The sequence below is a fragment of the Pterocles gutturalis genome, unplaced genomic scaffold, assembly GCF_000699245.1.
Source record: "Pterocles gutturalis isolate BGI_N339 unplaced genomic scaffold, ASM69924v1 scaffold671, whole genome shotgun sequence".
Classification (NCBI taxonomy): domain Eukaryota; kingdom Metazoa; phylum Chordata; class Aves; order Pterocliformes; family Pteroclidae; genus Pterocles; species Pterocles gutturalis.
The window spans coordinates 43,461-57,413 of record NW_010102617.1 but is presented as its reverse complement, the minus strand read 5'-3'; the positions used below and the strand labels follow the sequence as shown (position 1 = coordinate 57,413).

The window sequence follows — 13,953 nt, the reverse complement described above, 5'->3', positions numbered from 1 at the left end:
CGTGCATTACTCCTGTCAGCAGCCACAAGGATTTAGAAACTGGCCAGATCTGTAGCCACCCATCCTCAGTATTTCCAAAAGGGACTCTGGGGAAAAAAAATCAACCTCTTGGCTTTAAAAATATTGGGCTTTGTTGCAGGATAGAAGAGATCTGACCCTGGGAACAGGCGTGACCTTCTTCTGCACAAGTGCTGTCTCAGAAAAGCAATACACAAAACCCATGTAGTTTACGTTCCTGCTTTTGGAACAGATCTTCCACAGATGCCTTCATGGTGTGGCTGTCTCCAAACTGCTCCACAAGAAATAAACCCACTGTATTTCCTGCTCTAAATCTAATTTCTATTTTGGCAAGTACCATTGTTATAAGCCGTGTAACTAAGCCCATACTTTAAGATTCCAATAACATTTTCAAATGTAATAGTAAAAAATAAATAAATGACATTTCAAACAGTCTTTTTCTCCCCTATAAACTACCACCAGAAAAACAACTGACATCAGTTCTAGTCCTCCAGAACCCACTGCTTGGCTGCAGCACTGTTCATGTACGTGCACAGGGTGAAGTTTAAGCAAGCGTACACGTGCACAGTGCTTTTCAGAGACAGAGTCCAACCAAGTACTTTTAAATTATTAAGTATTCTGAAAACCATCTAAATACTTTTTTTTTTTCAGTGGGAAGGGAGAGCAGGAATAAGGAGGAGAATTCAATAGCTGGATTTCCTTAGAAACAGAGAGATTAGGGTAGATAGAGATTGCCAGTTGTATAACAAAATTACTCCCGACAGAAATGGCAAGTGTCTGTTAATACATTTGGCTAAAGCATATTTAATTTATGCTTCTTTCCAAGCCTCCCAAGTATCCCTCACGGGTTACATAACCTTCTGTTAGCCTGCAGTTCTAACCTCCCAATGCAGGTGGCTTACAAATTTATTTTAAAACATTCTCAGAACAACTCATCTTTTGAGCACGAACATGCAGCGCAACGTCACCCGGCATCAGCGGAACCAGCACGCGCAGCACCACCACCACAGATCAGGACACGTTCCAGCCACTCTACCTTCTGATGACTTGTGACTTCGTCCCTGCTCCTGCCCAGCTCCTCGGCAAGTTTCACGTTCTCCTCTTGCAAAGCTGCAAGCTGCTGGGACTTCTGAGCTGCTGCCAGCTTCAGCGCCTCACTGCGAGGACAGAGAGTGCATCGTTACCATAGGAACCAGAGAGGCAAGAAAAAAACTGTGGGAGAGATTCAGCTTCACAGCTCGGAAAAATACATCTAGGTCACGTGTCTAACGGATCTGTAATGAAGGTGACAATCCACACCTCTGGCGCACAGGGAGAGCTTCACCCTGAAAAGCAGCAGCAGCAGAAAACTGCCTTTCCTTTAAACATATCGGATACCCAGAGAAAGGGAAGGTGAGCTCAGACTGCCAGTTCTGCGTGCTTCCCATGGTCAGCAAACACTTGGATTTAGAAACACGGGGAGTTTGAGAGGAGTGCTGGCCAGGTTTATAGCCTACACTTCTCAGAAGTTAACATGTCTGAGTTCCTTTGTAGCCAGAGGTAAAACATGAGAATTGCTTAAAAAAAAAATAAAAATAAAAGAAGCAAAGCAAAAAAAAAAGCAGAAGAAAACCAAGAAACCCACAAACTTACAGTTACACTTATGTAAATACTTCCTACAAGGTGTGACACCCAGACATAAAAGAATGTGCAAGATCACAGGAGGCAAAACAGGAAACTATCTAATCTATTCTCATTATTTTAACAGATACAAAACTGAAAACGAGATAAAACAAAAGCTGAAGAAAAAAATTATTTGCAGGTTTCATTGCCACATGTTGCTATAACACATGTGGTTTCCTTAAAGTAAGTTTATTTTCAAGATATTTAAAAAATATATTTTGCATCCCTGCCTGTAACCTTAATGACTAACAGGTTTTTATAAGATTTGAAAATGTCTTTCAAAAAATAAAAAAGATACCCTTCATTTCAGTAAACAGTAATTTTTACGACTGTTTTGTTTTCGTCAAAAGGAGTCTCAGTACTGCTATGTGCCAATATTACACAGAGCTAAACCCTGACTGGAATATTAAAAATACTTTTATGACTGTGGGAGGCAGAAGAACCCATAAGTCAGAACTTATTCGAGCAGTTAAAAATACAAGGGCTTTATAGTCTGTTATTGGGGACATTTAAAGAAAAGAAAATCTGATTTGCTTGGAGTTCAGCATGTAACATAACTAAGATTTTCCAACCATTTCTTCTGTCTGGTCTCACCTTAACCAATTTCCAACTCGATCCACCTAGACGGGATTAAACAGGCCAGCTCCCACCACTGACCATCCATTCACATTATCTTCCTATGAATCCACTGGCTGATGCAGGAACGAGCCTGTTTTTAACCAGGATTGTTTGCTGAACTGCAGTACTAACCAGCTCTCCTCTTTTTGCTTTTGGCATTAAAGCGTACATTCAGGGCATTGTAAAAAAAGCACACAGAATACTGGGGTCTGTGTAAAAAAAGCACACAGAATTCCAGGGTCAGGGTGTGTGCAACACTGCGCTCTGTTCAGTCCAAGCAGGAGCTTGAAACTGCTAGCTGCCAGTGCACTTGGCGGCGTGCAGTACTCCATGAATACACAACACCCAGCCGGTATTTCTGCTTTTCTTCATCCTGGTTTTACATGAAATGATCTTTTACAAGGGACACCAGTGTCACTGTCACCTCCTCCCACCTCCAGAAGGCACTGCTCTACAGGCAGCAGCCTGTCCCTACCTACAGTCGCAGCTCCTGTGGCAAAATTTCCCCTGTCCCCTGCCACAGGGGCAAGGCACTGCCTCATCAACTCACCTCTCCAAGGTGTTCTCTCTGCCCACAGCACTGCTGAGCAACAAATGCCCCTTATCAGGCTAATTCCTTGCTCTAATTAAAACAGGGCAACACACAAAATAATCATGACAACAAAGATCAATTAAAAAAAAAACCAGACAAGCTTCCACTTCTCCACAGTGTCTCATACTGCAGATGATTAGAGACCACAGTCAGCAACAGTCTATGACTAAAGATTAATCTTAAGGAAAAAAAAAAAACACCCACAAAGTGGTCAGGGTCACGAGAACACCTCTCAGTGCTGCAGATTTTCAAGGAAGGATCTTCTCTAAATAACTGCTGCTTGACAAATTACAGTCTAATGTATTTTGTCTTTCTTTTTTTCCTTGCTGTTCCAGCATGAGAGCAACTGCTCTGGAAAGAATTGTTCTCCTTCGGCATTTCCCACGAGCACTGAGGCAGGTGGGAATTGCTCACAGCTGCAATCCTGCCTTTCTCGCGGGAGGCTGCTGCCTATCCAAGCGTGCAGGATTTTGCCAGCAAGCAGTAAAAACTGTCAATCACACAGAAACTTGGTATTAATTCCGTTTATTTCCTTTGTGTCCTGTCCTCACCTCAGAGCAGTGGTTAAGAACTGTCACTAAATGACTTCTGGAACTAACAATAATAATAATAATAATAATTATAATTAGCCAAAGCTGCTCTTAGCTCTCAGTCCAGATTCCAGCTCTCACTCCATGAATCAAGAACTTCTGGCCGTGCAGGTGGGAACAGAGATTTGTGATTTGATGCAGCACATCTCTGAAAGTCGGGGGACACGCAGCTACTGCAGGGTAGCAGAAACTTGGATTTTTATTCACGGCGGCACACCAAAAGCTTTATATCAGATGCTTTGCAGGGAATTTGTTGTGTACAATGTTACACATGATTAGTTTGTAGTATGTAAGAGGTAGTTTCTCAAATGCAGCATCTGAAATGCCAAGCAATTAACCCTACTTTTCCATACCATGTACGGCATTGGTATTGCACCAGTTCGGAAATAAATGCACCGTGGGACAACGGGAATAAACTGGATAAAGCCACTGATGAAAAAAAAAAAAAAGGCAAAACCTGATTGTCTGTAAACAAAGCCATGTAAACCTACTTAACACTTGTAATTAAATCCAAACAATTTCTTTACAATAAAGCTTTTAAAATAACCTAGTGCCCTCAGGTGGCAGAACTATATACTTCCTCCAACAAACAAATTATTTCAAACAATGCTTGGAGGGAAGGATTTGCTTCAATACCCTGCAGCAATTCAGGAGCAACATTGTGATTTCAAGTTTTATGCACGTCAAACTAATACTAAATTTTGACCTAATATCAGCTTTGTAAGTGAGGACACTGAAAATACTGAAAGACAATTTTTTAAAATATGAAAGGGAAATGTAACTACAAAGTGATGGTTTAACAGATTCAACATTCAAATACTTACTATTCTTTTGTAAGTTCTTCCACTTTCTTGTTCTCCAGATTTAGAAGCTCCTTTGATTTATGAAGTTCCTCTTCATTTTTCAGGTTGTTTTGTTTAAGCATGTCCAACTTAAAGAGGAAAAAAACCTCATTACACTAATGAAACTATACAGTCCTTAGGTGTAGCACTCAGAAAAGAGACTCAACAAAATGGGGACCTGAGCTGAGCTGTTCTACTTTCTCATCTTTAGTCCTTCAATTAATTCAGTCTGTTTGTACTGGTTGTAGCAGTTGTCTAACAACAAATGTTGCAAGACTTTCTGCATTCGTGTTAAGCAGCACAAAGAATTCCAAGTCCACTGAAGAGCAGTTTACAGTAACCTGATGTATATACCCCGATAGGAAAAGTAAAGCTCCAAGGCACCTCCATTTTACACGCTGCACAACTCAAAGCACATTTCTTCTTTTTAAATTCAATGCTTGTCACTCAAATGAACTGTTCACTGGATCTTTATTCCTCCAAGGTAAGTGCTAAAAAGTTCTGCTTTACCATACCTTAATTTCTGAGGAACAGTAGGCTGAACGCTGTGCTTGCAACCATCAGAAATGAATTCCTTTCAGAGATCTTGTTGCACAGAACAAATTGTTGTAATATCTATTTACTGAGCTTGCATCTACCACGAAAACACCCCGAGCTTGCAAACCTTATTTGTTTGCATTCAGTAACACATTATATTACATAACAGATAATCCTCAGCCATTCTCATGGCATCGCAGGACCCTGTGGATTATTATGTTTTTAAATCCAGCAAGCGAACCCCTGCCATTATTAACGTCACCACTTTTAATTCTCGAGTCATCAGATCTCTCTGGAAATCATTCCTGTTTCAGCACAAGCTGTGGCATTTAGGTCAGCCCAGCTGTTCACTACCCGGTATTAACGGGAGCTGCAAAAGATCAAAGAGCCATCAAAGAGGGGCCACAGGGCGCTCAACACCTGCAGAAAAGATGCCAGTTCAGTGTTCGACTAGATACTCTGGTGCAAGAGAGCGTGAAAGAGATGAGTGAGGACATTCTTCCCTTCTTCGAACCATGAAGTATCACAAAATGGTGGGAGGACACAGACTGACAACGGGTCCCTAGAGGAGCGGCTGGGGCTGTACATGTTGGACTGGGAAGTTCTTTGGGACAGTTGTGCCCGTGGATTTGCGTAGTGCAGTATTCGGATAGCTCAGGGGAGTTTGGGCCTTAGACCACAATTCTGATTAACAGAAAAGTGGAAAAAAGGAGAAATGGTAACATTACACGTGTCAAGATGACAAAGAGGTTAGGAGTGCTGTTACTGGAGTTCTGTAGCACTGCACTGGTGCGTGACGTTGCACCCCATACTTACAACCAGGGATATGAAGCACAGAGTGGTCACATCTGAGCAACTTATCCACAGCTAGAGAGCAAGACTGATTAAGCCTTAGGTCAAACCCATGTCTCTTGACTCTATGATCTGCAAAAGCTGCTGTAGCATCCAGAACTCCTATTACATAAGATAAATCTTGGCGCAGCAACAAAAAAAATAAGGGACAGGACCTTATATGCTGTGAAGTATTTCAAATCACATGCAAAATATGAAAGAACAAAGGTCATGCAGCTATATCCAGATTTTCCATCAATATGCACTCATCCAGTAAGTTTTCACACGCCAGTCAAGACTATTGTGGTGGAAAAATTACAGAACCCACTCTTGCTTAAGCTAATTCTCTGTAATTAATAGTTGTTCCTTACGAACTAGGCAAAACCTTTCATGTAGAAGCATTTAAATGTGATTACTTCATTCTGTAGCTTCTCGTTTGTCTGTCTAGAGTTCTCCAAGGAGGCCAAAGTTTCAATCTTTTCTTTGTGAATGGCATCCTTCTCTTTGGTCACCTTCTCCACAGTCTGGAAAACATCTTCTGCCATTTTGGCAGCCTATATATAGAGGGGAGTGGGGGGGGGGAAAAAAGTATTACCAAAGGGCGCAAAAGATGATCCACAATACTTTATGCACAGCTCCACGGTTTGCCAGCTGCTTTCCAATTAAACAAGGACTTCAACTGGGAATTTAGTTGCATTTTGAAGCTGCATAAAGTATAAAAATAAATGGGCATGAGAAGATTCAGTTCCATGCAGATACAGATCATAACCCCATGCTTGCGTTACCGCCAAGGAAGCCCATTTCTTCTTTTTTTAACTCCTGGATTTCTAATTACCACCGCTGTGATTACCACCACTTAAACTTCTAACCACTTTAGACAGTAGGAGCTCAATAGATATTCACTTCCAACAGACTGCTCTATTTTCAGAAAATGGGGAATTATACAAAGCTGTTAAAAATGTGAAAAAGAATTAAAAGTTAAATAGGAGAGAAAGCCAATTATGGCATTATTTCAGTGTTGTTCATTACGCCCTCATAAAAGGAAATACTTTACAAGTGCATTTAGATACCTAGGTAGGCATCATACATTCCCGTAGGATATCGTGATTCCAATTCGTATTCAAAGTTATTTTAAGGGCTTCAAGTCCCACAAACTGAAATTCGAAACAATACTCAGAATTTGTTGGCGGTGAATACAAAACACTTCTGTGAATAAAAAGAACACCAGAATTGCCAATGTTTTCAACAGACTGAAAGTCCTATGATGTAAATTTAAATGATTCTCTTACACTGCCTTTTGTTCAATTACATTTACAGAAGCAGTATGTTGTTTTATACTTTTTGAGTAACTCAAGTTTGTAATTTAACATAAAATTGCACAAAGACCTCATCTAAAACCATCTCTATCACTACTCTAGCTTTCAAGATGCAGAGTACGTCAACAGAAGGAGCTGCTGGATCCCTCCTACCAGATTCAGGAAACACAACTTCCTTTTATTCACAGTTTACGTTGTTTTCTTGCAACATTCAGCAACAGCATAGGCTTTTAAATTTAGAAATATTATTTAAAAAATTAGATTTAAAGTGTCTTTCAGACTCATAGCTTGAAAAAAAACCAAAGTAATATATATAGAGAGACGATAATTCTAGCCTGTTTATACGGAGATGAAGTGCTGATTGTGCAATGAAATGCAGAGAGGAAACCACTGGGTTAGTGCTCAGTATTAGTATAACCGTACTGGATTATTGTTTAACTACGTGTTTCAATACCTCATTTTTTTGCGCTACTGTTTGGGCCTGGAGAGTCTCAATTTCTTTTAGTTTCAAAGCCAGATTGTTCATCTCCTCCTGCAGCATCTCATTTCTGCCCTGAGAGACCAGCAATTTGCCTGAGAGGTCACTATTAGTTTGTTCTAAAAGTGCTACTTCCTCGTGCAGTTTATAGTAATCCTTGGAGAATTTCTCCTTCTCTTTCAGTATTTTTTCCTTAATAATGACCAGACTCTTCTGTTCAGCGAGCAGGCTGTCAATTTCCTGCAGCAGCTGTATTCTCTCCTCCTCCATCACCTCATGCCTGTGTTGAAGATCATCCAGCCTCTCGCAGATGCAGCTGTGCAAGTCCTGGAGCTCTGCTTTTGATTTAGACAAGGAAACAAAGTCACCCTTCAGTTGTTCCATACTGGAAACGAGCTGCTCTGTCTCTGCACAGAGGGTTTCTTTTTCCTTAATTATTTCTGCCAGTTTGGTTTCAGATTTTTCTTTCTCCTGAACTAAAAATTCTTTCTCAGTCAGCAGTTCTTTGTATTTCTCTCTCAGCTCCTCTACCTCCTTCTCTAAGAAGCTGACGCTGCTTTGAAGTTCCGTACGTTCCAACAAAAATGATTCCCTGTCCAGTTTTCCAGCTTCCTTTTCTATGGTTAAGTTTTCTTTCAGAATCTCAACCTCTCCAACTAATTTCTGACACTTATCTTGCAATTCCGCCCTCTCTCTGCTCAGCCTTTCCCTGTCAGAGGAACAGGTCTCCAACGATGATGACAGGACCTGCTTGGCATGGGACACAGCCGCCAGCTCATTTTCTAGTGTCCTTCTGGCATCCTGGGCCTCTTTCAGAAGATCTGAAAGGTCACACTTACAGGCTGTTAGCTCTTGATTTTCTAGACTCTTCTTTCTTAGTTCTTCCTTGAGGGCTTCCACGGAATCTCGGAGCATGGTGTTCTCTTGGGCCAGAGCTCTCCTGGCTGAGACAGCCAGTTCATGTTCTCTCTTCATATCAGAAATTGTCTTTGCAGAAGATTTGTTTTCCTCGAGAAGCTCTGAGTATTTGTTCTCCAATTCATTCTTCTCTCGAAGAAGAACTTTGTTGTCCTTTTCAAATTGCAACGACTTATGACAAACAGATTCCTTTTCTAAATTCAGTTTGTTTATTTTCTCAGTAAAGACTTTCTCAGCAAGTATGGCATCTTCTGTGGCTGTAGCAAGCTTCTCGGCAATTGCCTTGTTTTCATCTAAAAGTTCCTCCCTTTCAGCCAAAAGCCTTCGTTCCGAGGAAGAAAGAGCCTCTTTCTCTTGAAGTAACTGGATACATTCAGAATTGGATCTCTCTCTCTCCGCTTTTATTTCCTCAAGACGACAAGAGAGACTAGCAAGCGAATCCTTCAACTCCATATTGTCTTTTGTTGCTTTTTCAAGTTCTTTGTGTTCAGTCTCGAGTTCTGTTTGCATCTCTTCTGTTCTCACTTTTAACGCTTGGTTTTCGCTAACCGCGTTGTCTAAACTCACACGCAGCTCGTCTGTGCTTTTAAGGAGCATCTCCTTCTCGGACTGCAGACTCCGACTTGTCTGCAATAGACTGTCCAGTTCAGTTTTTAAGGCTGTATGTTTATTTTTAAGATCTGAGTGTTTACCTAGGGCTGAATCTCTCTCTGCAGTCAGAGCTGACACTTCTTGCAGTAGCTCTCTTTGATCTCTGGCCAGGGCCTCACAAGAGCTTTCCAGCTTCTGAATAACATCATCTTTGTCTTTAATGACTGCATCTTTCTCTTCCAAAAGTTTCTTCTGATAACACTCCAGTTCTTCCCGTTCTTGGATATGTTTCTGACATACCACATCCATGGCATCTTTGTTGGCCTGAAGTTCTTTCAACTGCTGGAGCAAGGTTGACTCTGAAGACCGGAGAGCATCATTTTCTTGAGTTCTCTTCAGAAGGTCTGCCTGTGCTGCCTCTATTTCAGAGAGCAATTTGCTTTTCTCAGAAACCAGTGCTACCTTTTCTGTGCTTTCCTGCTGGCTTTTGGCCTCAGCTTCTTCCTTCTGCTTTACGATTTTTTGATTTTCTGAATTAAGTTCTTCCTTTATTCTCCAAAGTTCTTCTTGCTCTTGTTGCATTAACAAAATCTTTGATTCCAGTTCTAGAAGTTTTGATAACAAGGAACCTCTCTCTAATTTTAAAGCATTCCCCTCCTGTGCCAGAGTCTCTTTTTCTGATATCAAACCTCTCATCTTGTCTGACATTAGTTCAATCTCTTTTCTGGCTGATGCTAACACAGAGCTTAAGGACTAAAGAAACAAAGTCGGGAGATGGGAAAACAAAAATTAAGTCAAGCAGACAAATGAGAAATGTGGTTTAAGGGCAAACAGAGCTATTGTAATTTCAGATTTAAAAAAAATGTACACACTGACACACAGTCCCTGTGTGAATTCAGCTGCTGACAGCCACCACCGATATTTCATCACAAAACAGCCACTCTGCAGCAAAACTTTTCAGTGGTTAAATAATAAAAAAATTAAATCATGGTTTGAAGGTTCCTCTATACAAGACTTCTTCTTGTTTTTAAAACTCCTCTCAACAAATTTTCTGAATGTAAATTACTCAGAAGAGAGGCACAGAATGATTTCATGAGAATCTAAGTGAATTAAAATGCAGGAAGTTACATTAAATACTGACTTCCAATTCTCAAATTCACCTGCTATAGCTAATTGTCCTCACGATTCTGTCCAAAACATATTGTCATAACGCATTTAATGCAAAACACCACATCAGTGGAGTGTTTAAAGTTAACTTGTGCGCCAATGTATACATGAATTTTTTTGCTAAAGCATAAAACAAAGATTATAGCAAATAACTCATGAGGGATGAAAGCAAGCAGCAATGTCAAAGAAACAGGAGAAAAATGAAAATTAGTGAAGTCAAGCTACTTAGTTGCACATCATATGGGATCATACTACAGAACAAAATTTCAGGTACATAACATTTAAATGAAATAGTTCACAACATATTTTATTTAGAATTAATGCATTAAAAAAAACCAGAATAACATTTGGCTTCAACTGATTGTGCTGAGCCAGATATCTATGAACACAAGTTCACATCAAAGAACTGCATTCCATGGGTTCTCGTGTAATCTAGAGAAGACAACCAGTTAGTCGTGTATGCTTCTCTTCTCTAACCAGCATTAATCTGCCCTGGAAAAGTTCAAAAACTAAACACTGCAAAAATCCTCCTATGACATTATGAAGCCAGGCAAAAACCAGTGATTCACTGAAACAGAGATTTAAACTTTAAATTACTTGCAGAGTAACAGATATACATACTTGGGCCTGTTCCGCTTGCTTCTTCAGCTCCTCAGCCTGTGTTTCTAACTCATCGTTTTTCTTCTGTGCAATTTTCAGTGCCTCTTCCGCATCCAGCAAGTTCTGCTTAAACCCTTTGATATCTGCATCATGTTTAGCCATCATCTCAGAAGTTTCTTTTTCGTACTTTGCCTGAAGATCCTTGTACTGATTTTGGCTAGTCTCGATTTGCTTTTTCTGACAGAAGATAAAACAATCAGAACACAGTTAAAGGAGCGGTGGTACTATATATATTCTGCACATAGTTAGCAACTGCTTTTTAAAGTTGTTCTTACCATGTCTGTTAGTTGATCCTGCATGTTTTTCAGTTCTGCTTGATGAATCTTGAGAGTTTCTTGCTGACTCTGCTCAGCTTTCTGTGTTGTCTGCTCCACATCTTTCTGAAGCTGAACAGCCTTTTCATTTGCTTTTGTAAGGTCAAGTTGTATTTGCTCCAACTGCCTAGAAAGACCAAATAAAAAAACATTATTTTTTGCTGACAGCACAACAAGCACAGAGATGAAAGACTCTAAAATATGCTGAAGTTCTATATCCTGCCCAAGCATTTAGGAAGAGATTTAATTATTTAACATATAGAGAATGTACTACTAAATTAAATATATACAAGTGACACTGAGCACTTGCTCGTTGTGTGCAGAGTAACAGAGCTGTCAGTTACTCTGCCCTCAGTCTAGAGTTTTGTAAAGGAAAAAAACTACTGTACATACAATTTTTATTTGAACCAAAACACATTTTCTCTTGCTGGTCAAAGATGTGACCCAAATCTTTTATGTATCCAAATAAACCAAGCTTATCAGGTAATCAAATACTTAAGAAACACGATCACAAAACAGTCTAGATTATTAAAACCTTCATTTGCTCTGTACAATAAGAAGCACGTTGCATAAGAATTTTAGAATTATAAATGTTAGATGCTCTTCAAATCACTCTGAGGAGACTGTTTTGATGAATTTAGTTTGATAGAATAAGTTCACTTGTCATATCAATGTGACACTTGGGAGCATCTTGTTCAGGTATTTACAAAAGATAAAATGAGGAGCTGGGAGCAAAGAATTAACGTGAAAATGTTCTGACACTGATGGAATACCTTTCTTTTAACCGGAGCTCATCATTCATTTTCGTAAGCTGGGCAGAGCTGTCTCCTGAAGACTTCATGATCTCTGCAATATCATTTTCAAGTTTCGCTTTAGCTTCAATCAGTTGCTGCTCCCTCTCTTCTCGCTCCTTCAGTGTCTTCTCCATCACTGGACAAGACAAAGATTAGCACTCTAGTAAATGTCAGAGAAAGGGTATATGCACAGACTAGCTACAGGATAGTAAAGAACTATAAGCAGAGCAATACTGATGCTACAGAGCTTGCAAATTACCCCTTTAAAATAAAACATTATGACTGCTTGACTTTTTGAACTCTTAACTGTAGCAGAAGGTTAAGAACTCTTCAGAAATAGTAAAAAAGCAACTAGCCAAGAAATCTGTCTTTCAGAAGTGATTCACTTCAGTTCAGGCCACGAGAAGCTGATACGAGTTCTACCCGTATCACAGGGTGATCGAGCAATATAATGAGAGAGGTTTGCACACCCTGCAGGTGAGACAACTCACCCGCTAGTTAATAGAGCAGCGGAAGACAAACAATGCAAGCAACATGAAGCTGTAGGAAAAAAATTACTTGGTCCAGGGCAGGCAATGCCACCGAGGGCAAGGGCAGCCCTTGGGTGACTTCTGCAGTCCCAACAATGGTTTGAAAGGCTGCTTACAGGGTACATACACATTCTTAATTTCTTTCTAGACTGGTTTTAAATCAAGATGTACAACTAGAAAGATATAGCAAGACTTCCTCCTCTGAGATAGGAAGAAGCAGACGACCAGCCTAACGTACAGTCTTTTTGATGTCCTTAAAAAGAAAACACCACTTATGGACAAGGCTTCTGTGAATTAACGACCTTACATTCGTAATGCTTCAGTCTGGTCCCCAAGCCTTCGACTGGTACCTGACTGCTACCACAGCATCATTTTGTTGCAACATCAAACAAGAATTTAACTACTGATCTGGAATACACTCAACCAGGAAATCTTCCACCTTACTGTGCTATTCCCTTAACACCACGGTCACCTCGCTGTGTCACCACACACAGTGCCACAAAGCTGTTTTCTTTTGGAGGCATACACATTTGTGAAAGCATTGCATACTACGATGCGGCGAGCTGAGCAGGAGGCATATGCAAGCACAAAGCTGATGCATTTTTCAAAACATTTCATTTTATTACTTCCTTACCAGTCAAACTAGACTTCAGCTGTTCCAGTTCTGAAGACATGAGTGCAAACTGCTCTTCTTTTTGGTTTAGTTTTTTTATTGTTTCTATGCAAGTAAAATTTTTAAAACAAAGTTAGTAACTACTTACATGCAGACAATTCCACCTACTTGCAAGGTATATTACTCTTAAGAAGAGGCTGCAAGTAATCCTGCCCCTTCCATAGCTGCTGAAACTGCTGCACCAGCAGGTGTATATTTGAAAGCACGTAGAAAAAAATCCCTTTATTTTGCATTTATTTTCTGCAGCTTTTTTGTTCTTTGTTTAGTTTAGCAGCAGACATACCTTGCATAGACTGTTGAACACTTTCTGCTTCATCAGCTGCACTAGTAAACTTTTCTTTCTGAAAAATGGATAAAAACCTAAGGTAAGGTTTGGTAGCAGCAGCATAATTCAACCACTGAATTTATATTAGGTATTTTTCAAATACAAAATAGAAGTCTTCACTCCTATATGAATAGATCTGAAGTTTCTGAATTACAGTTTAGCATAGATACATTCATCAACATAAAGCAAGATTTGCCCTTGCCTTGGCTGCACGCAAGTCCCTAAACTTTGAAAATAACTTCTCTGTCAGCTAGCACAGCAAGGAACTGCAGCCACAGAGTCCAGCGTAGGAGACGTGGACATCTGCAACAGCGTGATCAACTCATTCCAGTGTTTTCCAGCTTTATCAGCAGGAGGAGATACTAGACTGTGAAGAAAAGGGGAGGATATTGAGGAATATAAGAAGCAAGACTCTTCCACCAACTTCAAACATTTACTATGGCCATGGAAACATTTTCTGATAGGGACAGGCAAACCTAAGCAGCATGTCTTTTTGT

At 40.1% G+C, this 13,953-nt stretch overlaps 2 protein-coding genes across 3 annotated transcripts in view; both read right to left on the bottom strand.

The window, feature by feature from the left end:
* The window catches only part of CLIP1 (CAP-GLY domain containing linker protein 1), a 58,635-nt gene that overhangs the window by 13,829 nt on the left and 30,853 nt on the right, over nt 1-13,953 (bottom strand). For both annotated transcript variants that reach the window (XM_010086332.1, XM_010086331.1), the window contains 8 exons: nt 13,415-13,472; nt 13,093-13,176; nt 11,908-12,064; nt 11,096-11,261; nt 10,782-10,997; nt 6,107-6,244; nt 4,305-4,411; nt 1,055-1,175 (listed from right to left, as the gene is read on the bottom strand). In XM_010086332.1, the coding sequence (XP_010084634.1) occupies nt 1,055-1,175; nt 4,305-4,411; nt 6,107-6,244; nt 10,782-10,997; nt 11,096-11,261; nt 11,908-12,064; nt 13,093-13,176; nt 13,415-13,472 (1,047 nt within the window). The remainder of the gene's footprint in view (nt 1-1,054; nt 1,176-4,304; nt 4,412-6,106; nt 6,245-10,781; nt 10,998-11,095; nt 11,262-11,907; nt 12,065-13,092; nt 13,177-13,414; nt 13,473-13,953) is intronic.
* On the bottom strand, nt 7,434-9,302 carry LOC104471104 (CAP-Gly domain-containing linker protein 1-like). The gene has a single exon (XM_010086333.1). It carries the CDS (start codon nt 9,300-9,302, stop codon nt 7,434-7,436), a length of 1,869 nt encoding a protein of 622 aa, XP_010084635.1.